The 26,308-nt window shown below is 42.3% G+C and overlaps 1 protein-coding gene across 1 annotated transcript; it reads left to right on the plus strand.

The window, feature by feature from the left end:
* Positions 1-961: 961 nt before the first annotated feature.
* On the plus strand, positions 962-25,644 carry LOC310798145 (uncharacterized protein; the record flags this gene model as incomplete). The annotated part of the gene is made up of 9 exons (XM_083660627.1): positions 962-1,011; positions 2,449-2,626; positions 8,123-8,321; positions 8,442-8,642; positions 9,064-9,181; positions 13,326-13,376; positions 14,287-14,339; positions 24,695-25,259; positions 25,306-25,644. Exons 5-9 carry the CDS (start codon positions 9,104-9,106, stop codon positions 25,642-25,644), a joined length of 1,086 nt encoding a protein of 361 aa, XP_083516753.1. The 5' UTR covers positions 962-1,011; positions 2,449-2,626; positions 8,123-8,321; positions 8,442-8,642; positions 9,064-9,103.
* Between the last annotated feature and the right edge of the window lie 664 nt (positions 25,645-26,308).

The raw sequence follows: 26,308 nt of genomic DNA on the forward strand, positions 1-26,308 counted from the left end.
GCAGTTTGGCTGAGTCAGCATTGGCACTTCCAAGTCCTGGTTGTGGTTACTACTGTGGTTACTATTCCTGTGGCTACAAAACCGAAATAACTCAGATTATTAAATGGCCTAGATATATGTCTACAAAATAGGTTACTTTTTGTATATGCGTGTGTGTGTGTTTATACCTCAGCTGTGGATTGGAGGAAACTTCATTATTGGCACAGCAGAGATGATTGACTAATCTGGGCTGTCAACTACCCAACAGGAAATGTAATCGCTTTCATTGTCGGTAAGTCAAAAATATAAGCGATGTGTTGTAGGCTATAGTTTTTGATAACAGCATAATTCCTATCCATACACATACAGCAAGATGCCCAAGGTGTTCACGGGTGTAACCACTGGAGGGCAGTAACGTTAAACCTGTGGGACGAATTTACCGCAAACACACAAGAAGAAGAATGGGAAATATAACAACAACACCAGCAAGAAATCATCAGACGACAAGGTCTGTGTCAACAACTTTGTACTTTAACTTTGGAGTGAAGTTATTCATTTCCACTGTATTACTGTAGCAAAAAACATAACCTTTCATTCAGTGGGCATCAACTAACGTTAGCTAACGTAACAGCTTGCTCGTGCTTGTATGCTAAGTAACGTTAACTAGTCGGCTAACGCTGCTAGCTAACGTTATATTAAGTTAATAATGTTAATAAACCAGCTGTATTTGTTCAGCACATTTCTTATGGAAGTTACACAATGCTGCCTGTGAATAAAACAAACATTAACAAGGAGTTTAGGTCAGTTAGCATATCGGCAAGACTTGCACTGCTAACGTTAGCTAGCGTTAAAAAAGTTATTTTTTGTTTCCTAATGACTCGTGTGTGTGTGTGTGTGTGTGTGTGTGTGTGTGTGTGTGTGTGTGTGTGTGTGTGTGTGTGTGCGTGTGTGTGTGTGTGTGTGTGTGTGTGTGTGTGAGAGAGAGAGATGTAGACTCCTCTGGGCCAGCTGGAGGACATCCAGATACCTCCAGTAAGACACACCCAGGCACAAATATGTACATACACAGGTTACATGATGTAAATAGGCTACGTACATACATACACACACAGGTTACATGATGTAACTATGTACATATACAGGTTACATGATGTAAATATGTACATACACAGGTTACATGATGTAACTATGTACATACACAGGTTATATTATACCTGGTTTACATTAGAGCTCCATGACCAGCATCACATGGTTTTGACTTCAATGGTGCATGCTCCACAGAGCACACTGACTTTTGAATGGATACACCAGAAAACAATCAATTCAACTTGACTTGAATGAGGGAGAATCCATGAGTCAGCCATCGAGAATTGAACCTGGGTGATTTTTTTATAGCTTGGATGCAGCCAATGGACACAACACAATCTTTCAATGCTGGTAAAGGAATCATTCCTTCAATGCCTGATGGCTGTAGTGGAGCAGGGCTGCTAGAACTACCACATGAAAACTACACGACCTAGACTACTAAAGTACAGAAACTAGAAGCTTGTGAATAGGGCCTGGACATATAAAAGCGATATAAAAGCCATTAGCTGATAAACCATTATAGGTGTAACCGAAGTGAATCAGCGCTGATTCCTCGTGAGTCCCGAGTGGTAGCGAGTAGGTTGGTTAAACTCACTCCCACAGTATAAAGGCACGTTAATCAGCTCGAGAGAGAGAGAGAAAGAGAGAGAGAGAGAGAGAGAGAGAGAGAGAGAGAGAGAGAGAGAGAGAGAGAGAGAGAGAGAGAGAGAGAGAGAGAGGTGTTAAAGGGATACTTTAGATTTTTTTTGTATGTGGCGTTGTATGAGGTAGCCTACTGGCCGACAGTCAGTGTTGCCACAGAGGCATCAGACAGCATCTTCGAGGACACAGATGGGCCTGGATAGGGCTGAACAATTAATTGAAATTTTATCGAAATCACAATATGGCCAACTGCAATTTTCAAATCACAGGAGGCGCAATATTTGTCAAAGGAGAAATGTGTATCAAAATACCATTTTAAATGAAATATTGTCGTGCTGCAGAGATGTCCTGGCCTACAAACATCATATTCTAGAGACATAAGAAAACATCTTTGTTTGATACCCGTAAAAATCACGCCATAATAATTTTAATGTTTATCAATCAAAATTAAAATAAAAAAATGATGATGTAAAAATCATCATTCCCTCTGATATTGCTAACCATATCGCAATTGCAATATCAATAATCACAATTAGATATTTCTTCAAAATCGTTCAGCCATATTCAAAATCTGAATGGTGTGGTGGCACGATCACAATCAATTTAACCTCAAATGTAAGTGATAGGAATGATTTAACAGTTACAGAATTGTTCAGCATTGGCTAGTTATTGTATGCAAACATTTCTTATAACAACTGAGTTAGTATCTGCTGAAGTGAGTGTTGGTGATCTTGTTTGCAGCTGGCTGCTTGTGTGTAGAGGCTGTGACTGGGAGCTGGGAGCTGGTGCAGGGGCAGAGCACCACCAACATCTGGCCACCATGACATCTGGCCCGCGCTGAGAGGTTTTGTCTCCACCGCCTTCCACCATGAGCTGCTCCAGCTGACAGACTCACAGGCTCACTGCCACCCTCAAACAGGTGATTGAACAGAGGCAGGGGTATGGTGCTTTGCCCTTTAGATTATAGAGGGGTGGGAACCCAAACCAAAATGGCGGGTCCTGGGTCCCATAAACACAAAGTTTGTATTGGACGTCTGGGTAGTGTAGAGTTAAAAGCACTCACCTACCACCACGGAGACCCGGGGTTCAATTCCCAGCAGCGGTACTTCTGGCTTGGTCAGACGAACCAGTGTTCAGCCGGATAATCTTCACACATGAGGACCACTTTCATGAGTTTTGAAGTGTAAATGCGAGCCCTAGAAGTAAAAAGCTCATGCTAAACTAATCCAGAACTACACACAGTGTCGCATAGGCTTCCCTGTCACGTCACCACTCAACCTGGAGTGTTGTTGATGTGTGCGCTGCTGTGCACTGATTACCCCGGGCTGAACCAGGTGAGGGAAAGAGAATTTCCGTGTTCGTCCTTTGAAGTGATGACGTTATTGACGTATAATATCGCCGTCGACTCAACAGTGTAGTCTCATTTAGCCGTTTGCTAGCTAGCCGCCCTTTTAACGGGCACGTAAAAGCTTAAAAACTCATAAAAGTGGTCCTCATGTGTGAAGATTATCCTACTGAACACTGGTTCGCGTTTGATTAAGCTTGCATTGCCCAGAGACCTTATTAGAAGCATCGCGCCAAAAACCCATTCAAAAATCCCATAGGCGAAAACAGTGAAGAACCAGGAAGTGTTAGCATCGATGATTTCCGGACTCATTTCTGGGCCTCTCTATTTGTTGTAATGTGTAATACTTCTCCATTATACTGCCACTAGAGGTCTCCCCTGCAGTGCTGCTGTCACAGCTGAACTATATCTTTATCTTCCAGTGGTAACAGGGACGATCAGTTGCCCCGCACATGTGTACTAGCCTTCCTCAATTGCCTCAATTCCTCCAATCCGCTGCACGAAAGACTGATGGAGGATCTGGTTACCCGTGCTGAGAAAGGTGGGCCATAAGATGAGAAGAAGCTCTGCCACATTATGAGCAAGACTCTGATACTCTTGTACTTATGTGCAAGAGTCTTGTCTTGTACCGGCATGGTTCTGCGCAACCTCGACTTGGCGCCCTGTCGCCGAATGGCGGCGACAGCGAGACTGTGCATACTCGAACGTTAACTCGGCGCGTTGGCTGCGGTACACGTCCAAAACGTTATCGTGTCGTTTACCAAGAACTTGCAATCATGTCGGTGGGAGGACATTTTATTGTCCCTCCATTTCAAAAGTCATTCCGGTGAGCCTGCAGAAGGCTTTGCTAGATGAGGGACAAGCACTGTTGAATGAGGAAATGGCATTTCCTCATTCCTCACAACAAGGAGTTGACGCCGCAGAGTCACATTTTCAAGGAGCTGCACGCCCCCTCCGCCGAGCTGCGCTCCCCGGCAGGATAAATCTGGGTGGGGAAAGTGAAAAGGCAGCGCTTGCCCCTCCCTCATTACCACCACTGAGGTGCCCTTGAGCAAGGCTCCCCCAACTGCTCCAGTGGAGCTGCTCAGTGGCCAACAGATCAGACTGTGGTTGTACTGGTCAGCTTCCAGGTATGAATGTGTGTGTGAATGTGAACAGGGCACTCCTGAAAAAGAGAGCATTGCTCTCAGTGAGACTCCCCCTGTATAAAGAACGACAAAAAAGAAAGAAAAAGAAAGGTGCTTTGGTTTGGCGTCTGGGAAGTGCAGTGGTAGATTCCCTGCCTATCAACATGAGGGTCGCAGGTTGGAGCCTCCGTGTTACCTCCGGCTTGCTCTGACGTCCATACAGGCACAATTGGCCGTGTCTGCGCTGCAGTGCTGTAGTGTTAAATTTGTCGTCATTTTTTTTTATTGAGTCTTAAGTCGTGTCTCCTGTGACAAATGTATAAAAAGAAATAGAGTCCGCACACTGCTTGACTTGCTCCCAGTCGATTTATTTTTGACGTTTCGGTCAACAAGGACCTTCTTCAGACAAATGTCCCTGTTAGTTTTTATCATATTTAGTCAACCTCATCCTGTTTTTATTTAGTCAAGTTTTAGTGGCCACTTGTGGCAAATAAGTGATTGTGATCATTGATCCATTCCCTTCTTTCTTTCCAAACGCTGAACATTGTGTTCATCAAGATCATCTTCACAAATGAGGACCACTTTTATGATTTTTTAAGCCTTTTCTGAAAATCGTGATTAAAAAAAGAATCACATTTACGCTTCAAAAATCATGAAAGTGGTCCTGATTTGTGAAGATGATCTTGCTGAACACAAAGTTTGCCGTTTCATAAGCTGTTGTTAACCACAGACAGACCTTATTTCAGGCATTTAACCAACATTCACACACAAAAATCCCATCGACTTTGGGTCTTAGGCAGGTCTTAGGACTCATTCCTGCGCTACTCTGTATTAGCATTTGTGATGCTCTAACCAGTAATGGTTGGTATTTTTACTTGATAAAATGACTTTAATGATTAATCAATTAGTCAAATCAATTAATTGACTTCATTGTGTCAGCACTAAGTCACTGACATGCCAGGTTGGGGTAAGACTAAAATCAAAGACATGCTCCAGTAATGATTACATGTTAAAGTAACCTCTATGTGGCTTTAACCTGAAAAGGAGCAGTTTAACCAGTGAGTGCCGTGGATGGTTGCTCCTTCTAATCAATCTGATGGAACTCAAATGTCCAGGTCTTCCTCCAGGTTCTGTGAGAAGTTTGCTGGTCCCGGCCAGGCAGAGGACTCCCCTTCGGCCCACATAGTGAACTCTGCCAGCTGCTTCCTGGACGTCAACACCAATGGTGACCTGGTGACCCGGGCCTACCATGTCGGGTGGGCAACATTTTTTCCCTGAGGGCCATACTGACTTACATCAAGTAAGCGAAGGGCCACACATTGGAGATTATACCTGCCAACACTCCTGATTTTCGCGGGAGTCTCCCTATTTTTAACCCTCTCTCCCGTTGTGATTGATAATTTCTTGTTAATCTCCCGATATAATAGTGATACAAAGCCAATGGCTGTAGCAGATGAGATTTATTAACATAATTCTGCCTTTTATTGATTTTTTGGGGGTCGTTTTGTTTTTCTTTGAGTCCGGCCCTGGGGCTGCATTTTGCTCATGTGTGCTCTAGACTCTAGGACCCAGGGCCACAAGAAATGACTGTAGAACAGTCATTTCTTACACATGAGATTACTTTTAGCCTTTTAGTCATAAAGATTATTGAAAGATATTCCATATTCCAGACTGAAATGTTATAACAGAAGTGGAGTATTGGCCAGAATGACATGAACATTTGGACACTTATTCAGCGGGTATCTTGCATGTTGTGTTCAGGTGCACTGTAAAAAAATATATATACCATATATATATATATATATATATATATATATTTTTTTTTTTCAATTCAACCGCGGGCCACACAAATAAGATGAATTGATCTCTCCTTCCTCGATCCATTTTGCTTTAGATCTAAACAAGTAGGGGTGCTCCGATCCGGCTAAGCCACGATCCGATCCGATTCCGATTCCTGGGGTCACGATCCGATTCCAGAATCGATTCTCGATTCCAACGATTCTCGATTCCAGAATCTAGAATCGATTCTCAATTATGTAGTTTTATATTGCAATAACACACAAAGGTAAATCTAAGACAAAAAATGACAAATGTATTAATGCTGAACTTCAAATTCAACTAATGAAGTATTACAGTCAGGGCCTAAATACATTTAGCAAACAAGGGGGGAATTTCCCCCTTATGTTCTTCAGATAAGATGGATTTATAGGCTGGGGGGGATCTGTAGACTTTGAGAAGGATTTATAGATTTTGGGGGGAATACATTAACCAGAGTTCTTAAGTGCAAGAGGTGGTGGCACCGTGGCAGTACAGTACACAAATGACATGAACATTTGGACACTTATTCAGCCGGTATCTTGCATGTTGCGTTCAGGTGCACTGTACTTTTTTTTTTTTTTTAACAATACAAAGAAGAATCGATTCTTGGGAGTTTGGAATCGATCCAGGAATCGTGGCATTAAGAATCGGGATCCTTTCAAGAATCAAATTTTTTGGAGCACCCCTATAAACAAGCCCCCTATTGCCTTCCTTGTGTAGATATCATCCAATTAGGTTTTCAGTGTGAGTTTCCTTTTGTCAGCATCAGTAATTGTGGGTTTATTGCAACAGACTTATCTCTCTTGAACTGAAACAATCCACCCAGTAAGAAGAGGCCAATTTGACAAGTCTTGTCTATATGTGATATGAAAACGCTTCTTGTTCTAAATTTCAGAAATTCTCATTTGCAGGTATAAGAAGAAATATTGGAATCTTCAGAAACATCACTGATAATAAATGTACCTCCTGACAGTAGAGCTCAGAGTGTAACAGGCTGCCATTACATTTCAGTACAGTGGGACGGCTTTAGCTCAGGAGGTAGAGCGGGTCGGCCAATGACGCAAGGGTTGGCGGTTCGATCCCCGCTCCCTCCCAGCTGCTGTCGTTGTGTCCTTGGGCAAGACACTTAACCCTCCTTGCCTCGTATGATTGGTATGAATGGTATGATTGGTATGAATGTAGACATGAATGATGGTGGTTCGGAGGGGCCGTTGTACGAATGGTGTGAACGAATAATGATTCTGTGAAGCGCTTTGAGCCTTGGAAAGGCGCTATATAAATCCAATCATTATTATTATTATTATTATTTCCAATATGCACTATGTGTGCTATGTGCTCAGATCAGTTAACAACTGCTACCTACCCAATTACCACGGGCAATTGATGTAGGCAGATATAAAAGTAGGCTACTATTCCTGGAGAGCTGTGTTTGTGCGCTTTCTGTTATCTTTGTGTTGTGGAAGATGAATTTCCTCATTGGGGCCAGGTGTGATGAGTGCAGAGGATTCAAACATAGAAATATAAATCATATACATCTATTGAGTGTAGTAGGATGATTGGGAAATTGCAGTATGGGATTGGATCCAGTGATTCAGTGATGCTAATGTACCAATGAGTGTTGAATGAAACGCTTGATCTGTTTGACCAGTTAATTGATGCTGATTGTCTGCTCTGTGTTGGGGGAGGGGCTAGAGTATTTAGCTAGCTCTCAACCTTGTGTGGGTGCTCACTCAGATGTTCACCCTAGATGGGAGACCGGACTGCTGGCCTGTTTAACTAGGACCCCAAGTTATTCATGGGATTAGCCTAGGTGTAGGATTTCAGTTTAGTTCTATTTTGTCTAGTTCTTTTTGAATCATTAACCTTATTTCAGTTAAAAACTCATCTTTTCAGACTACATGTTCACCCCCTGTATCAACCTCTCTAGTTCCCATGCACTTTGGTTCACATGCACTTTTATTTCTTTTCTCTTTTATCTTGCTGCCTCCTATTCTTCTATCCTCACTTTTCTATTGCCTGTACATCTGTTTTTAATTCTTTGCTGTTTATACATTTGTTCCTTGTTTTTTTATTTTTTTATTGCTGTAGCTACTGTTTTATAACCTGGTTGTATGTCGCTTTGCAGAAAGGTGTCTGCCAAATATCAATACATTAAAGTAAAGTTCAGCTTTGACGCGCTGCCTTTGGAGGTCCGAGGGAAAGACGGCAGGGTGAGGTCGGCACCAGCTGACCACCAGCTCCCTGCCGTCCCCGGCCTCCCAAGCAAGTTGGAGCAGTAGCTGCTTTGCGTGGCAGATAATCTCCTCAACTGCTATTCCCCTGACGTGAGTGATGGTTGGATTTTGAAGTGTGTGTGTGTGTGTGTGTGTGTGTGTGTGTGTCTTATGTGTCTGTGTAGTTATCATGATGACTAACTGAGATTGAATCTGCTCCACCCTGTGTAGTCCCAGTCCACCCCTCCAGAGTGCCTGGTGTGCTGTTTCAGTCTGCTGACCAGTGTACTAGCAGGTTTCATCTCCACTGGGCTTCTGACTGAGGAGGAGGCCTGCTGCTCTCAGCTCTTCACTAAAGCCAAATGTATAGGTGTTCCCCTCCCCTGCATAGACTCTGTAGTCTGTACTGTAGCAGGGCTGCACTGCTCACAGGTATTTGGAGGGTGGGGCTTCCCTTTCACATGATCGTTCTCTGCTCACAGGAATATTGTATAGGCACTATGGTTCTGACACGTGCATTCTTTACTATTGGTTGGTTGTTATTTTGGTGATGTAGGATTTTGAAAGGTGTTCTACCATTGCACACTTTGTAAGTCTCTCTGGATAACAGAATCAGCTAAATGCAGAAAAGGTGGATGTATAGATGTATCATCCCCTCCTTTAGCAGCTACCCCTCCTAGCCATTTGTGTAGATAATATGTTAATGGAAATCTTGCCTGGTAAACTAGTTCAAAAGCATATAAAAATATAAACCAGTGTTCATTTTGAAATTTGCCCCTGTGCCCTAAATTACTGTTGAAATTGACTCTAAACTTTCAATTGAAAGTTGGTGTGTTCTTGTTGTGCCTGTTAGTCCCTGGCCCAGTGAGTTTGTCTCCACTGTGAAAGTGAAGATGACAGAGGATGGAACCATGAGCGCGCTGAGGTCCGTCATGAAGCTCTGCACGCTGTCAGCCAGCAGAGATGCCAAGGTGAACTAGCCTACACTGTCATCATCCAGTTTGTCATCAGTATCATGTCAAAACAACAACACTATTATTATGTGTTATATGGATCTAGTCAGAATGGACTGTCTAGATCAGTCACACTGAACTACTGGTTCAACTATCCCGCAACCTCAATGGCCACTAGAGGGCCTGGGCCATTAAACTGTGATGTGGGTTGATTTGTCAGAAATTGGCGATCAGTCTCGTCACATTGTTTTGGTTGGTGATTGATAGAGGAGCTTGTAGCTCATTTCACTTGTATTATTATGTAATGCAAAATCAAGATACAACATTGCTGTGGATTCTGTGGTTGTGAGATTTTCAGTATCCTAAATGTGCAGGGTATGTGCTTTCCAAAGAGCCTTTGTAGGTTTAGCTTAAATCCCTTATAGAGCTTAACAGGGACGTGACATCAATCAATCAATCAATCAAATTTGTATTACTTTTTTTATTCTAATTTCTTATACACTTTCTTATACACTTTCTGATTCTCTGACCATTTTTTTCCTGTCATTCATTTTTCCATAGTAAATTTATGAGCATTCCATTGCTTTATCTGTGGTCTGAATCTTCAACACTTGAATTTGATTTTTTTTTTACTAAATGGTTGATACACAAATTTAAATCAGATCATCATATACAGTATATAGGAATAGGAAAGCAGGTAATATGAAATATTGTGTGACACACTGAAACACCTACAGTACAGGCTGGATACTCTGTTTTAGAAATACTGATTAATGGCATTCTGCTAATGGTTTGTCCTCTCAAAATTATCCTCCTGTAGCATAACAAGGGATTTCTTCTCCTTCCAGATAATCAGATTATCAGTGGAAATTATAAGCAAGGATCATTACACTTTTTTAGTTTAATCATCAATTACTCAATTATTCCTCAGCAGAATTCATTTGAATATTCCATTGTAATTAATTGGTGACTGTAAAACCTAATTTTAAAAATTAGAAAATTGAAATAAACCAGTTCATGGCAACATCTCTACCTCTGTTTAAAATTAACCCTGGGGCAGGACACATCTTGCATTTTCAAGAGAGCCAAACACAGGCTATACCTGTGTGCTATTTTGCATGATGGGACATGTAGGCCAACCCGTGGGGGGGGGGGGGGGCTACTGTTTGATATTTCAGCAAATCAAAGCCAATACTGACAACTGACAAGTTATTGTGTTGTTTTGTGTGGGACATGTAGGCCGGCCAACCCAAAAATAAAAAAGGGACACTATAATTGCCAAAAATAGTATGAATCCTTCATTGGGGCTGCTTACAATTAAATTGTTTAGACTGTCAACACAATGCAGGTTACCCTTGGGGTCCCTGGGACCCCACTTTGAGAACCACTGTGTTACAAGTACCAGGCAGGTGCGATTTACTACATGGGGCAATACAATGAGTGCCAGACAGTTTATAAAATAAAGCAAAGGTAATTGTGAGTCAATTTAGTATAATTCTCTGTGATCAAGAACTTATCTGACATGATCTGAACTGCCTGACATAGTAAACCTTGCACGCCTGGTTCTCCCAGCAGGTTCAAGCAAAAACATCTGCCCTAAAATGAGCTTTCCCAGGCAACTGTGATGGTACCATTGATAGTATGTATAATGACACTCAAATTATTTTGTGATGTGATATATAAGGAATTAGACAAGGGTTGTAAAGGGAAATTTGCTGGGGTCTCTAGAAATAAGGTAACTCCAAAAGGGAGAAAACCATTCTGGAACAAGGAACTGGATTTATTATGGTCAACTGTGCGAGCTGCTTTATTGCAATGTCTGGTTGGCTTGCTGGAGGTAAGCTCTCACAGAGGATCTCAATATCAGGGAGTGCATTTGCTATTTGTTGCAATCTATTTCTGCACAGAGGTGAGATCTTGGATTTATTTTTGATATATCTCATTCGGAATAAATTGCATAAACACTATGTGACAATTTTTCAAATCTCTAGGGACCTTGTTCATACCATGTTTGACAGAGCAGGAATTTACATTTATCATCCATCAGTGGCTTGTGCAGTCTAAAGATAGCCAGCAGCCACTTTCGCTATTTGATCAAAATGGCTGCTTTATCTAGTGATCTTTTAATCAGAACACCTACCGTAAATTCCGGACTATAAGGCGCACCGGTGTATAAGCCGCACCTGCAGAGTTGACTATTTTTTTCTTATATAAGCCGCACCGGACTATAAGCCGCGGGTGTTTTAATGGTATTTTTGTTTTGTTTTTTTTGTTTTTTTTAATTGTGTTTTAATGTTTAATTACCATATGTAATGCTCCCATTTATTAACATTTCAACAAAACAACATAACACAACACCACCTGTGTTGTTATTTACAGTGCACACAGTGTCATACAGTGTCATACAGTGTGGTGAAAAGAGGGCAAGAGAGGAAATTAAAACAGAAGTGGATTTATAGTTAGGAAGAGTGCTAAAAAAGAGAGATTTTTTTTTTTTTTTTTGGAAAAAATCCATAGATAAGCCGCACCGTTACATAAGCCGCAGGGGCCAAAAAAGGCCAAAAAACGGGAAAAAAGGTGCGGCTTATAGTCCGGAATTTACGGTACATGTTTGCTCAATCACTAATGTGGCTTCGCAGTCATATAAACAAAATATAACATTTGAAAACCAGCACCCTCTTCTGTACTTTCTTGTATATTTCCTTTTACTTTCTTCCATTTTATTTACAACAGTTCATTCATTTTGCTCAACACCTCATGCTGGTAGCCATGTCAGTGGAGAGGTAGGTTAACTTATCACTACTAATGGATCAGATCCAGTTGGATCCATAGATAGATTGCTGGAGATGATGGATATTGTAACGAATCGGGTATTCGTTACAAGGAACCGGAGACTTGAAGTTGGTACAGGCTTTTATTCTTGGCTTCACAACAGCTCCTAGCCGCTAGCTTCGCTGCTAGCTCTTCATGCAACCACCCGGTCAGCTCGCTCACATAGCCTGACTGACTTCCGCCACGCGGCCGCTGGTCCCATATACCCCCTTCCCCCTAGGAACACACCCACACACATTAGTTCCTAGCTAACACGGAAGCACCACATTACAGGTCAAACCCAGATTCGCTACATATCCCCCACTCAACTTTAATTGTCGCTATCACGCGACACCCACAACCCACACATATCCCCCTGTACCAAAACACACCCAACACAACATTTTTCCATCACCATCCAAATAGTCTCTTATTATTTCACCACTTCTTAATTTCCGTTCCACCACCACCATTTGCATTTCTTTTCATTCCTTCCTCTTTTCCCATTCCTTTAAATTCAACCCCCATTTCAGTTCACATTCCCATTCCAATAGCCCTTTTCTTTTTTACACACATTGTGGAGAGGAAGACATTAGCATTCTTCTTTATGCTGATGACATTATTATGACGGCAGAAACACAAGTTGATTTACAAAAGAAGTTAACGTGCAGATAATTGTTGCAGGAAATGGAGAAAATGGAAATGATGCATGTTAAAAACACAAACAAGCATACAAGTGTTTTTCTATTTCAATGTTGGGATAAGGAGCTGAAATATACAAAGAATTATAAATATCTTGTACTTGTCCTGACATACGGCTCTGCTGTCCCAAACAAAAACCCTTTGCAGGAGGGTCAAACTCATTTTAGTACACATGGGATCCAATGTGGTCTCAAGTGGACCAGACAAAGAAAATCACTGCATAATAACCTCTAAATAACAACACCTCTGAGTCTTTGAGTGTAAAGATTAGGCCTACAGCAGGTACATTTTAAGAGCACGTTTTCACATAGTTATCTCAGCTACCATAAGCCTATCATATCCTATCTAATGTCTCTAACTTATGCTTTGCGATTAACGGCAACTGTGCACTTCTTCTCTATATTCAAAGGTATGGAAAATAGTTGACCATTTATTTAGTCATGAATAACATGAAGAGGCCACTTGGTATTGTAACTTGCTCCTGAAACCTGCTGCCTCTTAACCTTCACAAGTGCCTCAATATTAGGTGTCAAATCTCAGGCTTGAAAAATTGACATCTCAGAGTAAATGTCACACTTTGCAAAGTCATCCTGTGGGCCGGATTGGACCCTTTGTGTTTTGTTTACCAACATCCTGCTCCCTCGTATAGGACAGAGAGAAGCTTGTTCCTGCTGCGGACAGTGGAGGCGCTCTTCAGCAGGTTAGATGCAGCGGTGTTTCTTCACAGTATTTGAGTGTCTGAACACTTTCTTACAGTGGACACAGTAGTAGGGTTTAGCTCCAGTGTGGATGAGTTTATGTGTTGTTAGGCTACCTAACTGACTGAACCTGCTCCCACATTGGTCACAGTAGTAGGGTTTAGCTCCAGTGTGGATGCGTTTATGTGTTGTTAGGTTATCTAACCGACTGAACCTGCTCCCACATTGGTCACAGTAGTAGGGTTTAGCTCCAGTGTGGATGCGTTTATGTGATGTTAGGTTATCTAACCGACTGAACCTGCTCCCACATTGGTCACAGCTGTAGGGTTTAACTCCAGTGTGGATGCGTTTATGTGTTGTTAGGTGACCTGACTGACTGAACCTGCTCCCACATTGGTCACAGCTGTAGGGTTTAACTCCAGTGTGGATGCGTTTATGTGATGTTAGGCTACCTAACCGACTGAACCTGCTCCCACATTGGTCACAGCTGTAGGGTTTAACTCCAGTGTGGATGAGTTTATGTGATGTTAGGCTACCTAACCGACTGAAACAGCTCCCACACTCCTGACAGGAGTAAGGCTTCTCCCCTGAGTGAACTCTCTGATGTTGCTTTAACAGGTGAAGTCTTGTGAATGTTTTGTCACACTGATCACAGCGGTGACGTCTGGGTCCACTGGTGTCTTTCTGTTTCCATAAAAAGATATAAAGAAAGAACCAGGACAGTGTGTGTGTGTGTGTGTGTGTGTGTGTGTGTGTGTGTGTGTGTGTGTGTGTGTGTGTGTGTGTGTGTGTGTGTGTGTGTGTGTGTGTGTGTGTGTGTGTGTGTGGCATATCAGTGATACAACAGTGATATTTTTATCTGACCTCTTCTGAAGAATTCATCTTGACAGTGTTCCTCTCCTCCTCTGCCAGATGTCTCTTCTTCTCTGCCAATCAGCTCTGACATCATCAAACAGAGACAGAAGGTAAGACGGGGAACACCCACAAAAACAATCCTACTAATAAGAATAATGTAGCTGAAGCAGTGATTGTAGGATCCAAATAGTTCTCTGAAGACTAAAACCTACTGAAGAAATATTAACATTTCATTCATGTAAATTGAAATACAGTAAAAGTGCTGCTGTCCAACTGACATCTCATATAATTCACTTTCTTAAAATCAGCAAACTCGTGCGCTGCGAACACTCGGTTTCTAGGGTGGAGACTCTGGAGACGATGCGCCATGGGCGCAGCATGTTATGGCATTTATGAATTTATTTATTTATTTGTGACAGATGTTAAAAAATACACAATGAATAGATAAAACTAGGGCTGTCAAAGTTGACGAGATAATAACGCGTTAACGCAAATTCCGTTTAAGGCCACTATTTTTTTAAACGCGCGATCAACGCATGCACTTTCTGTGATGTTTGAGCCTGGGTCCGACCCGTAGTTTGGGAAATCAGGAAGCAGTAACATTGATAGCAAGCAGAAAGAAATCTCTGTGAGCAGAAAAGGAGGAAGAAAATGGGTATAATGGCAAGTTCAGCTTAAAATTTAGAAAGTGTCCCACATTTTGTCACCAGCTCAGTGGCCTTGTGGTTTGAGTGTCCGCCCTGAGACTGGGAGGTTGTGAGTTCGATCCCCGGCCGAGTTATACAGAAGACTATAAAAATGGGACCCATTTGCCTCCCTGCTTGGCACTCAGCATCAAAGGGTTGGAATTGGGGGGTTAGATCACCATATGATTCCTGAGCGCGGCACTGCTGCCGCTCACCGCTCCCCCAGGGGATGGGTCAAATGCGGAGAACAAATTCCGCACACTCAGGTGTTTGACAATCGTTGGGACTTTACCTTTACCTTATTTTGGGTGAGGGAGAGAAAGACAGAGCGCCTCAGCGCGATCAGACCGTTGCAGAGACACACACACACACACAGACGGAGAGCGGGGGGGGGGACTAGAGGGAGAGGCAGAGAAAGCGAGCGAGACGCGAGACAGACAGACAGACAGTGAGAAAGACGGGAGGGCGATCAGACCAGAGTCAGAGAGAGACCAACGGAGAGCAGGAGAGAGAAAGCGAGAGGAGAGGGGGAGAGAGACCGAGAGAGAAAGCGAGAGGGGGAGAGAGAGTTGGCACGCAGCTGCTCCTGGATAGCACGGTTAACTTACACAGTGCAGCCTTAGAGATGTGTATTCCCAGTAACTAGTAGCAATAATAACAATATACCAATGCCAAATACTTACCCATACTAATGATAATAGCTACTACCCATATTAATACAAGAGTGCATCTTTGCACAAAGCTCCCATGTTTAAGGTACCTCGGTTTAAGGTAGATTTAGAACAGATAAAAAATTATGTGATTAATTTGCGATTAATCGCGATTAACTATGGACAATCATGCGAATAATCGCGATTAAATATTTTAATCGATTGACAGCCCTAGATAAAACCCATACACCAGTATTAAAATCGCATTGGAATTAATACACAATAAACCAGTAATGTGGACCAGTGATTCAATTGATTGGATTTATATAGCGCAGGGGTTCCCAACCTTTTTTGGCTCGTGACCCTATTTTGACGTCGCAAAAATCTAGGCACCCACGACATTCAAATTCATCAAAATAAAAATAATGTTGTCACAATGTTGATTGAGGCTATGGTCCATTGATTCAAGCCTTTGCAGTATATAGTGACATTATGTAACGGACGTTCTGTCTGCCTATATAAAGTTTATGCCTGCCTAACATATAAAGAGCATCCCTGGCTGCATCTGAACTGTTCAGTATGAAAGACAAAGACACACAGACAGGACACTGGAACGCCACTCAAAGTCGTCCCGACGTGTAAATTCGGGGGAAGAAATCTACCCTGACTTCACAGAGAATCAGTTGTCTGATGTCACCCAATAGCCTACATTACAGCGTTGTGCAGCTGGAACCATTACAGTCTGTTACAATAACATAATGGTCTCTGGTATACAGTCTGTTACAATAACATAATGGTCTCTGGTATACAGTCTATTACCATAACATAATGGTCTCTGGTATACAGTATGTTACCATAATAGTATACAGTCTGTTACAATAACATAATGGTCTCTGGTATACAGTCTGTTACAATAACATAATGGTCTCTGGTATACAGTCTGTTACAATAACATAATGGTCTCTGGTATACAGTCTGTTACAATAACATAATGGTCTCTGGTATACAGTCTGTTAGCATAACATAATGGTCTCTGGTATACAGTCTGTTAGCATAACATAATGGTCTCTGGTATACAGTCTGTTACAATAACATAATGGTCTCTGGTATACAGTCTGTTAGCATAACATAATGGTCTCTGGTATACAGTCTGTTACAATAACATAATGGTCTCTGGTATACAGTCTGTTAGCATAACATAATGGTCTCTGGTATACAGTCTGTTACCATAACATAATGGTCTCTGGTATACAGTCTGTTACCATAACATAATGGTCTCTGGTATACAGTCTGTTACCATAACATAATGGTCTCTGGTATACAGTCTGTTAGCATAACATAATGGTCTCTGGTATACAGTCTGTTACCATAACATAATGGTCTCTGGTATACAGTCTGTTACCATAACATAATGGTCTCTGGTATACAGTCTGTTAGCATAACATAATGGTCTCTGGTATACAGTCTGTTACCATAACATAATGGTCTCTGGTATACAGTCTGTTAGCATAACATAATGGTCTCTGGTATACAGTCTGTTAGCATAACATAATGGTCTCTGGTATACAGTCTGTTACCATAACATAATGGTCTCTGGTATACAGTCTATTACCATAACATAATGGTCTCTGGTATACAGTCTGTTACAATAACATAATGGTCTCTGGTATACAGTCTATTACCATAACATAATGGTCTCTGGTATACAGTCTATTACCATAACATAATGGTCTCTGGTATACAGTATGTTACCATAATAGTATACAGTCTGTTACAACAACATAATGGTCTCTGGTATACAGTCTGTTACCATAACATAATGGTCTCTGGTATACAGTCTATTACCATAACATAATGGTCTCTGGTATACAGTCTGTTACAATAACATAATGGTCTCTGGTATACAGTCTATTACCATAACATAATGGTCTCTGGTATACAGTCTATTACCATAACATAATGGTCTCTGGTATACAGTATGTTACCATAATAGTATACAGTCTGTTACAACAACATAATGGTCTCTGGTATACAGTCTGTTACAACAACATAATGGTCTCTGGTATACAGTCTATTACCATAACATAATGGTCTCTGGTATACAGTCTATTACCATAACATAATGGTCTCTGGTATACGGTATGTTACCATAATAGTATACAGTCTGTTACAACAACATAATGGTCTCTCGTATACAGTCTGTTACAATAACATAATGGTCTCTGGTATACAGTCTGTTACAACAACATAATGGTCTCTGGTATACAGTCTATTACCATAACATAATGGTCTCTGGTATACAGTATGTTACAATAACATAATGGTCTCTGATATACAGTCTGTTACAATAACATAATGGTCTCTGGTATACAGTATGTTACCATAACATAGTGGCCTCTGGTATACAGTCTGTTACAATAACATAATGGTCTCTGGTATACAGTCTGTTACAATAACATAATGGTCTCTGGTATACAGCCTGTTACAATAACATAATGGTCTCTGGTATACAGTCTGTTACAATAACATAATGGTCTCTGGTATACAGTATGTTACAATAACATAATGGTCTCTGCTATAGCCTACAGTCTGTTACAATAACATAATGGTCTCTGGTATACAGTATGTTACAATAACATAATGGTCTCTGCTATAGCCTACAGTCTATTACCATAACATAATGGTCTCTCGTATACAGTCTGTTACAATAACATAATGGTCTCTGATATACAGTCTGTTACAATAACATAATGGTCTCTGGTATACAGTATGTTACCATAACATAGTGGTCTCTGGTATACAGTCTGTTACAATAACATAATGGTCTCTGGTATACAGTCTGTTACAATAACATAATGGTCTCTGGTATACAGTCTGTTACAATAACATAATGGTCTCTGGTATACAGTCGGTTACAATAACATAATGGTCTCTGGTATACAGTATGTTACAATAACATAATGGTCTCTGCTATAGCCTACAGTCTATTACCATAACATAATGGTCTCTCGTATACAGTCTGTTACAATAACATAATGGTCTCTGATATACAGTCTGTTACAATAACATAATGGTCTCTGGTATACAGTCGGTTACAATAACATAATGGTCTCTGGTATACAGTATGTTACCATAACATAGTGGTCTCTGGTATACAGTCTGTTACAATAACATAATGGTCTCTGGTATACAGTCTGTTACAATAACATAATGGTCTCTGGTATACAGTCTGTTACAATAACATAATGGTCTCTGGTATACAGTCGGTTACAATAACATAATGGTCTCTGGTATACAGTCTGTTACAATAACATAATGGTCTCTGATATACAGTCTGTTACAATAACATAATGGTCTCTGGTATACAGTCTGTTACAATAACATAATGGTCTCTGGTATACAGTCTGTTACAATAACATAATGGTCTCTGGTATACAGTATGTTACCATAACATAATGGTCTCTGGTATACAGTCTGTTACCATAACATAATGGTCAGTGGCATACAGTCTGTTACCATAACATAATGGTCAGTGGTATACAGTCTGTTACCATAACATAATGGTCAGTGGTATACAGTCTGTTACCATAACATAATGGTCTCTGGTATACAGTCAGTTACAATAACATAATGGTCTCTGGTATACAGTCTGTTCCCATAATAGTATACAGTCTGTTACAACAACATAATGGTCTCTGGTATACAGTCTGTTACCATAACATAATGGTCTCTGGTATACAGTCTGTTACAACAACATAATGGTCTCTGATATACAGTCTGTTACAACAACATAATGGTCTCTGGTATACAGTCTGTTACAACAACATAATGGTCAGTGGTATACAGTCTGTTACAATAACATAATGGTCTCTGGTATACAGTCTGTTACAACAACATAATGGTCTCTGGTATACAGTCTGTTACAACAACATAATGGTCTCTGATATACAGTCTGTTACAACAACATAATGGTCTCTGGTATACAGTCTGTTACAACAACATAATGGTCTCTGATATACAGTCTGTTACAATAACATAATGGTCTCTGGTATACAGTCTGTTACCATAACATAATGGTCTCTGGTATACAGTCTGTTACAACAACATAATGGTCAGTGGTATACAGTCTGTTACAATAACATAATGGTCTCTGGTATACAGTCTGTTACCATAACATAATGGTCTCTGGTATACAGTCTGTTACAATAACATAATGGTCTCTGGTATACAGTCTGTTACAATAACATAGCGTGGTTTAGATCACCTGGCACCTGCAATTTGTCACGATGCTGTTGCTTCAGACTCAGTTCTGCATCCCGGTCAGTCTAGAATCAGTGTTGCCAGGAGGGACATCTCAAATTGTCATACCAGAGTGCCACTGTGCCTCCTGTTCTGTAAAGAGATGCAGAAATGCCTTCACATCAATATCGCCTCCCTTTCAAGCTAACAAAGTATCAATATTTTCCCCAAAGATTTATATTTTCATGTCGGCAAATGGTCAAAATAAAGGCAGAAATGCTTCCTGTGAGTAGTCTCGGCTCCCAGACGTCTGGGAATTTCACTGTCAGAAACTGTGTCGCCGAGCCCGGCGAGAACCGCCGGCAGCAGACACGCCTACATTTATTATTAGAATTTTATTTGGTAGCGGCAATGCCATTTATCATAGTCCTAACACAGAGCATGAAGCTGATATGCTCCAAACAAAATTTATAGCTGTGGTTTATTTTACAATAATTTTTCCTACCCGGAAGTGGTCCGCTTGCTACTGTGAAGTCATCAGCAGGCTCTGTAACGTTAGCCTCGGGAGTCGGGCTTATCGCTGGGGGAAAGACCTCTAGCCGCCGGGGCCGGATGAAACACGTCCTATTAACAGGTTATGTTGGTTTCTAAGTGATTAATATGTTTCTCCGCAAATGCGACGATGTTTTGCGAGACACCGGTTCTGCATGAGAACTGCCCCCAGAAAGCAGGCCCGCCCACAGCACTTATGATTGGTTCTCCGATGCAAGGCTTCCAACAGCGCCACCTAACGTTATGCAAAGATTTAAATAGTAATATTCTCAGTCTTACAGGAGTGAAACGGATTAAGACTGAGGGCTGAGTCTATCCTGTGAGTATTTATTCAGATACACACTCTAAAATATGATTTGCTAGAAATCACCATCTCATTAACTCATTCAGGGCCAATGACGTCTTTGACATGTTATCAGGAATAGCCCAGAGGGCCAATGACGTGTTTGACGTGTTTTTGTTTTTATTACTGCAGGGCGTAGTTCAAACACTTCCTCAGCCTGTGACATAGTATCAGGTCCCTATCATCTAAGACAACACGTGAACAAACACATACCGCAGCTGTTGTTTTGAAATTGAGCAGGAGGAAAAGCAGAAAACGGATAAGGAGCTTGCCTTGTGCAGACAGGAGAAACGCCATTGAAACGCCCCTCGCGCGCTGCAGGAGCTGGTCGCTTTCCTGTGTGCCAGCCGGAGAAAACGGTAATCCAGAGATGCGTTTGATCATCGGAGGAATGAGGAAATGATCGATCAGAGGGGCGGTGAGGACGTGTTGAATAGCCGAGGGGAAAACGGGAACGATCAGGCAGGGAGACATGGACGATGACGGGTGGACCAGAACAAAACAAAATAAACACACAAGGCAGAAGCGGCAGTCACAGCAGCCCGCTGTCTGTTCTCAAGAGCTATTCAGTTGGTTCATGAAATCGCTGGGCTGCGTGCCCTCCAGTGTTGCTCCTGGCCAATCCCGGCGCCACAGGGCGTGGTTATTGCTTATCCTATGTGGGGTTAGAAATCACGCGACCCACAGGGTCAAAACACAGCTAGTAGGTAACAGACCCACAGGGTCAAAACACAGCTAGTAGGTAACAGACTCACAGGGTCAAAACACAGCTAGTAGGTAACAGACCCACAGGGTCAAAACACAACTAGTAGGTAACAGACCCACAGGGTCAAAACACAGCTAGTAGGTAACAGACCCACAGGGTCAAAACACAGCTAGTAGGTAACAGACTCACAGGGTCAAAACACGGTCAGCTTCGGTTCACTTTCAAGTCAAGCAAGTACAAATGAAGACGTATGCTGTATTCCAAAATGCTACATATCATTAGCTGATAGCTGATTCAATATCTTTAAAATATGCAGGACCCAGTCTGTTAAAGTGGTCACTGTTTCCAACCAGGACGATTTGGTTTTCTGCTATACTTAAAATGTACTTTATTTACTTTTAATTGTCTGCAGTCAATGATTTAGTGGGAGCCAAAATGATAAACATCTAATTTTTGGAATATTATTGTTAGTGGGCTGGTTGTCATGCCAAGAGCTTTTCAACATTTAAAATGTGAAGGGAATTCAGTTCCTGAACCGACTGAATTGAAAAGTGAATTGACCCCATGACTCTGTCATCTAGTCCTGCGTCTCACACCGGAAGCTTAGCCTTTCATTCTGACAGCCATCAAGGTCCCAGATGACTCCAGGGGGTCAAAGACCTCATGATGATGTCATAAACACACATGACCTACACAGCAGCTCAGCCAATCATAAAAAGCACCCCCTTCCCAGCTGAGCTAATCATCATCCACTTCCCAGACAGATTAGCCAATCGTGACTCATTTCCCGAGCGTCTCAGCCAATGAGCAGCTTGCTCTGTTGAGTCCACTTCCTAGCAGAGTTCAGATGAGGCAAAAGATTCCCAGTTTGAGTTGTAACACAGATTGTGTGGACACTCAGTGGGTGTTTGGGGGCTAGGAGCGAGCGATATGGACTGGAGTACTGGAGCAAGGCGCTGGATGAGGAGGATTTGGTGGAAAAGGGTGAGGTTGGGACCGGGAAAGACTGGGATTTGGGTCAGTGCTTAGTTGAAGGAACACTGTGACACAGAAGAACTTTTATAGCTTTTTGCTGACTGATGATAACGCTGCGATCTTCTCTCCTGCTGTTTTGAATGAGTTGCAGTGAGAGTTCTAATGTAAATGCAGCCACTAGACACAGCAGGCTGTTTTAGCCCACATGTCTGCCGACCACAGACACACAAGTCATGTTTAGGAAACCACTTTGATGCGTTTCTTTCAATTAAATTCACTGTAGCCACTAGGGGTGTCAAAAATAATAATAATAATAACGATTATAAGATGCATCGCGATGCGGACGTTCATGATTCTGCATCAATTCACAAATGTCAAAAATCGATTATTAAAAAAAAAAAATAAAAAAAATAAAATAATAATCAAATAAAATATAATGGAAGTACATGCAGTTGTTTATTTTAATTATGGATCATAATACAATGCAATTCCAAATGCACTTTTATTTTAAAAGTAGCCACACAGTGAGAAAAAAGAAAGTGAGAAAAAATAAATCATGTATTGCGGAAAAAAGTGATGCATCGATTTAAGATGCATCGAGATGCATCGAGATGCATCGATAATCGTACTCGAATCGAATCGTAGCCCTCTGAATCGTAATCGAATCGAATCGTGAGGCCAGTGAAGATTCACAGCCCTAGTAGCCACCAGTGGTTTTGCTTTTGTATGCATGCACAGTATCAGCATCTGGATTGCTATATGGTGGGATTGTGGGTGTGTTTTTTGCCAAACGTAATGTTGTTGACTTATGAAGAGCGTCAGCGTTTACAACCCGTCAAACACTTATGACCAGCGTTTACAATGTGTGCTTAATGGTTATGTAGTCTAATCATGTGCATGCCATAAAGACAATGATTTGCCGTGTGTGTGTGTGTGTGTGTGTGTGTGTGTGTGTACAGCTGTGTCAGTGTGTTTGACACAAAGGTCACTAGCAATCTAGCCGACAGATTTCAGAGGCAGCTTTATCTCTGTGTATATTGCTGTATTTCCTACTTTGTGCATGTTTGGGGTCAGAGAGGCTGTTTTCCTCTGTTTTTGAGGTCAGATGAAGTCAAACTCATATCCTTACTCATGTAAGGATATGAGTGTTTTGTTGTCATTTCATTGTTGTCACTATAGAGCGGTGTGTTTAGGACGGCCTCAACTAACTACATTATTCTCATTATCGATTGATTGATTAACACGTTCACTGCCATTGACGAGATATCTCGGCTTACAAAATCCAACGGTTGACTGCCAATGACGAGATATCTCGGCTTTAAAAAAAAATACAAATATTGGAGGTATTGAATGTGTATAATCTATTTTACCGACCCACTGAGTGGCGACATGTCTCTCCAGAGTAGAAAGAGGCGAGCCAAAACTGCAGGGAAAAGCGCGAGGAAGCCGTTCTCATACTGTAAAATGGATGGCGAAAACGCTTTCGCTTTCGCACTGACGCACAGCGGTGGCAACGGTGGGGGGTTCCAAGAATAGACTGGGTGCACACTTTGAAACACGCAGCATAAATAAGCGCAGAATCGCAAGAGCTTCATCAGAGCTCTCAACCGAAACGCCAAGAAACGAGCGAGCCCCATCCAGCGAGCCCTATCCAGACTGCCAGGCAGCAGCAACTCGTTTGTGACAGACCCGCTGCAGAGCCAAGGAGGGCGGAGGAGAACGCCCACGGAGGGAGGAGTTTGAAGCAGAGGGGGGTTTCCTGCTGTTATGGAGGAAATTACTGTTCAAAACTATTGTTTAGATGTCTGACGTCTTACTGATGCCAAAAATGAATGGTTAAAGTGACTGTTCTATCGAATTTCACAAAAAGCCGTTTATCTCAGAATACATTTTCAGACGCTGAAACCATGCTGTATTCAACTGCTAATGCTTACATAACTACTAACTCTACAAACTAACTCTTTTAGACAGAGAAAGCACACATTCTATTAGTTCTTTTGAGATTGTGTGTTCACAAAATCCTAACAGAAACGAATCCTCGGCTCTTGAAAGATGAGCCAGAATCCTCAAAAAAAAACCTTGGCAGAAGCTAACTACAGTATTGAAAAACGGCTGGCAGTGAATGTGTTAAGATGGAAGAATGTAAATGAACAATAAAACAGTCAAATGTATCGTGTCATTTGCAGTATCATATTTACAGTCAATCTACAATGTCTTGGATGATGTAAAGCTGAAGTACAGCATTTTTATAGCTACAATTTACAGCTAGAAATATGGTATCATCTTCCTCTTCCTCTCTCTCTCTCTCTCTCAGGCATAAGCTCCTCTTCAGCGCCGCTACAGACGGGAAAATTGCATTGTGGGATGTGACCTCCGCTTCTTCCTTATCGACCGGCAGTTTGAGCGGCGCTCCGATGCCACCGATCCCCTGCCTCAGCGTTTCCGCCCACCAGAGCGGTGTCAACTCATTGGCCGTCTGGGCAGAGGGACCGGGACAACCAGAGGGCAGTTGCCTGGTAACTGTCGCTAGCGGAGGGGACGACGGACAACTGACTGTGTCTGTGATCGGGCTGCAATACCCAGACGGGGAGACGGAGGGCAGCGGGGCGTTTTCTCAGTCGCAGGCGCAGATCTCCCAGATTTCTCCACAGGTCCCGCTTCAGATGCAAATGCAATTCCAACCCGAACCCCAGTCCGTGCCTCTGCTTGAACCCCAAAACCAAACTCCACCTCAAGTGGAAGTCCAGTCTCAGTTTCAGTCCCCTCTTCACCTCTGTCTCCGCTCCCAGTCGCGCCTCCCCCTGGCCCATGCCGCCCCTCTGACCGCCCTGAAGCTCCTGTCCCCGGGGCTGCTCGTCTCCGCCTCCCCCGACCAGAGGGTCTGCCTCTGGAGGGTCCACTGCGGTACCGGGATCGCCGGCGCAGGGGGCGCTCTACTCCCACGTGGCGGACGCGGCGGGACTCGCCGTGTGGGAAGATGAGGGTGAGACGGATGGGGAGGACGAGGGAGAGGAGAGGAGGGGGGAGGGGAGGTTTGGATCGAGAAGGAGTGCAGCGGAGGGCGAGGGGGTGAGCGGGGGTGAGACAGGTGGCGGGGCGTCCTGTGGGACCAGGGTGAAGACAGACAGGGTGGGATGGGTGCTGGTGTGCGGCCAAGGCTTCCAGCTGCTACGGCTCAGAGACACAGAGGGGGATGGAGGAAAAGGAGAAAGGATGGGACAGCGTGTTAAAGTGACTTTCCAGGAAAACACAACATCATGTTAAAGTGACTTTCCAGGAAAACACAACATAAACAAAAGCAAGGGGCAACCTCCGCAGCTGAAAAATGGCCCATATAAGGACACTGCATGACGTCATTTTGTAATCGTCTTTCCGTTTTAGACATGGAAGTAGATGACGCCTACCGTAGTCATTTTTAGACTTGCCAAAATGTTTTCAAGCAAAAAAAAAAACTGTTTTAAAGTTTTAATATTTTTTCGGGTGAGAACATTCCAAATATGTGACCAGTTTATCAGAATAACGCCTATTTGGAAATATTTAACGAGCAGCGAGGACTGAGAGCACTGTCTGTGTGACCAGTTGGACTAGCTAGTATCTCTCAACGCCTACAGTACTGGCAGTGAGAAAACACTGTCGACGTGCTTTTGTAACTAACGTTAAATGCCGACCGGGTACAGCCATTGGCTCCTCGCAGCAGTATGCTATGAACATGTCACTGAAGTTGGCCGCAGTGTAGCTTCTGAATGTTGCCCAACTTCATTCATAGTCACTTTTTGTTTTGAAATTGTCCGCTAACTAGCGCTGAACCGGAAGAACAAATACAATCACGTCTAATGCGGAAGAGAGAAAAAGTGGACGTGGTGAATAAGGTGAATCGAAGTCAATGGTAAAATGACTACTTCTTGCACTTGAGTTATGACCTCAGTAA

This window comes from Poromitra crassiceps, assembly GCF_964638095.1.
Source record: "Poromitra crassiceps genome assembly, chromosome: 25".
In the NCBI taxonomy this organism is placed as follows: domain Eukaryota; kingdom Metazoa; phylum Chordata; class Actinopteri; order Beryciformes; family Melamphaidae; genus Poromitra; species Poromitra crassiceps.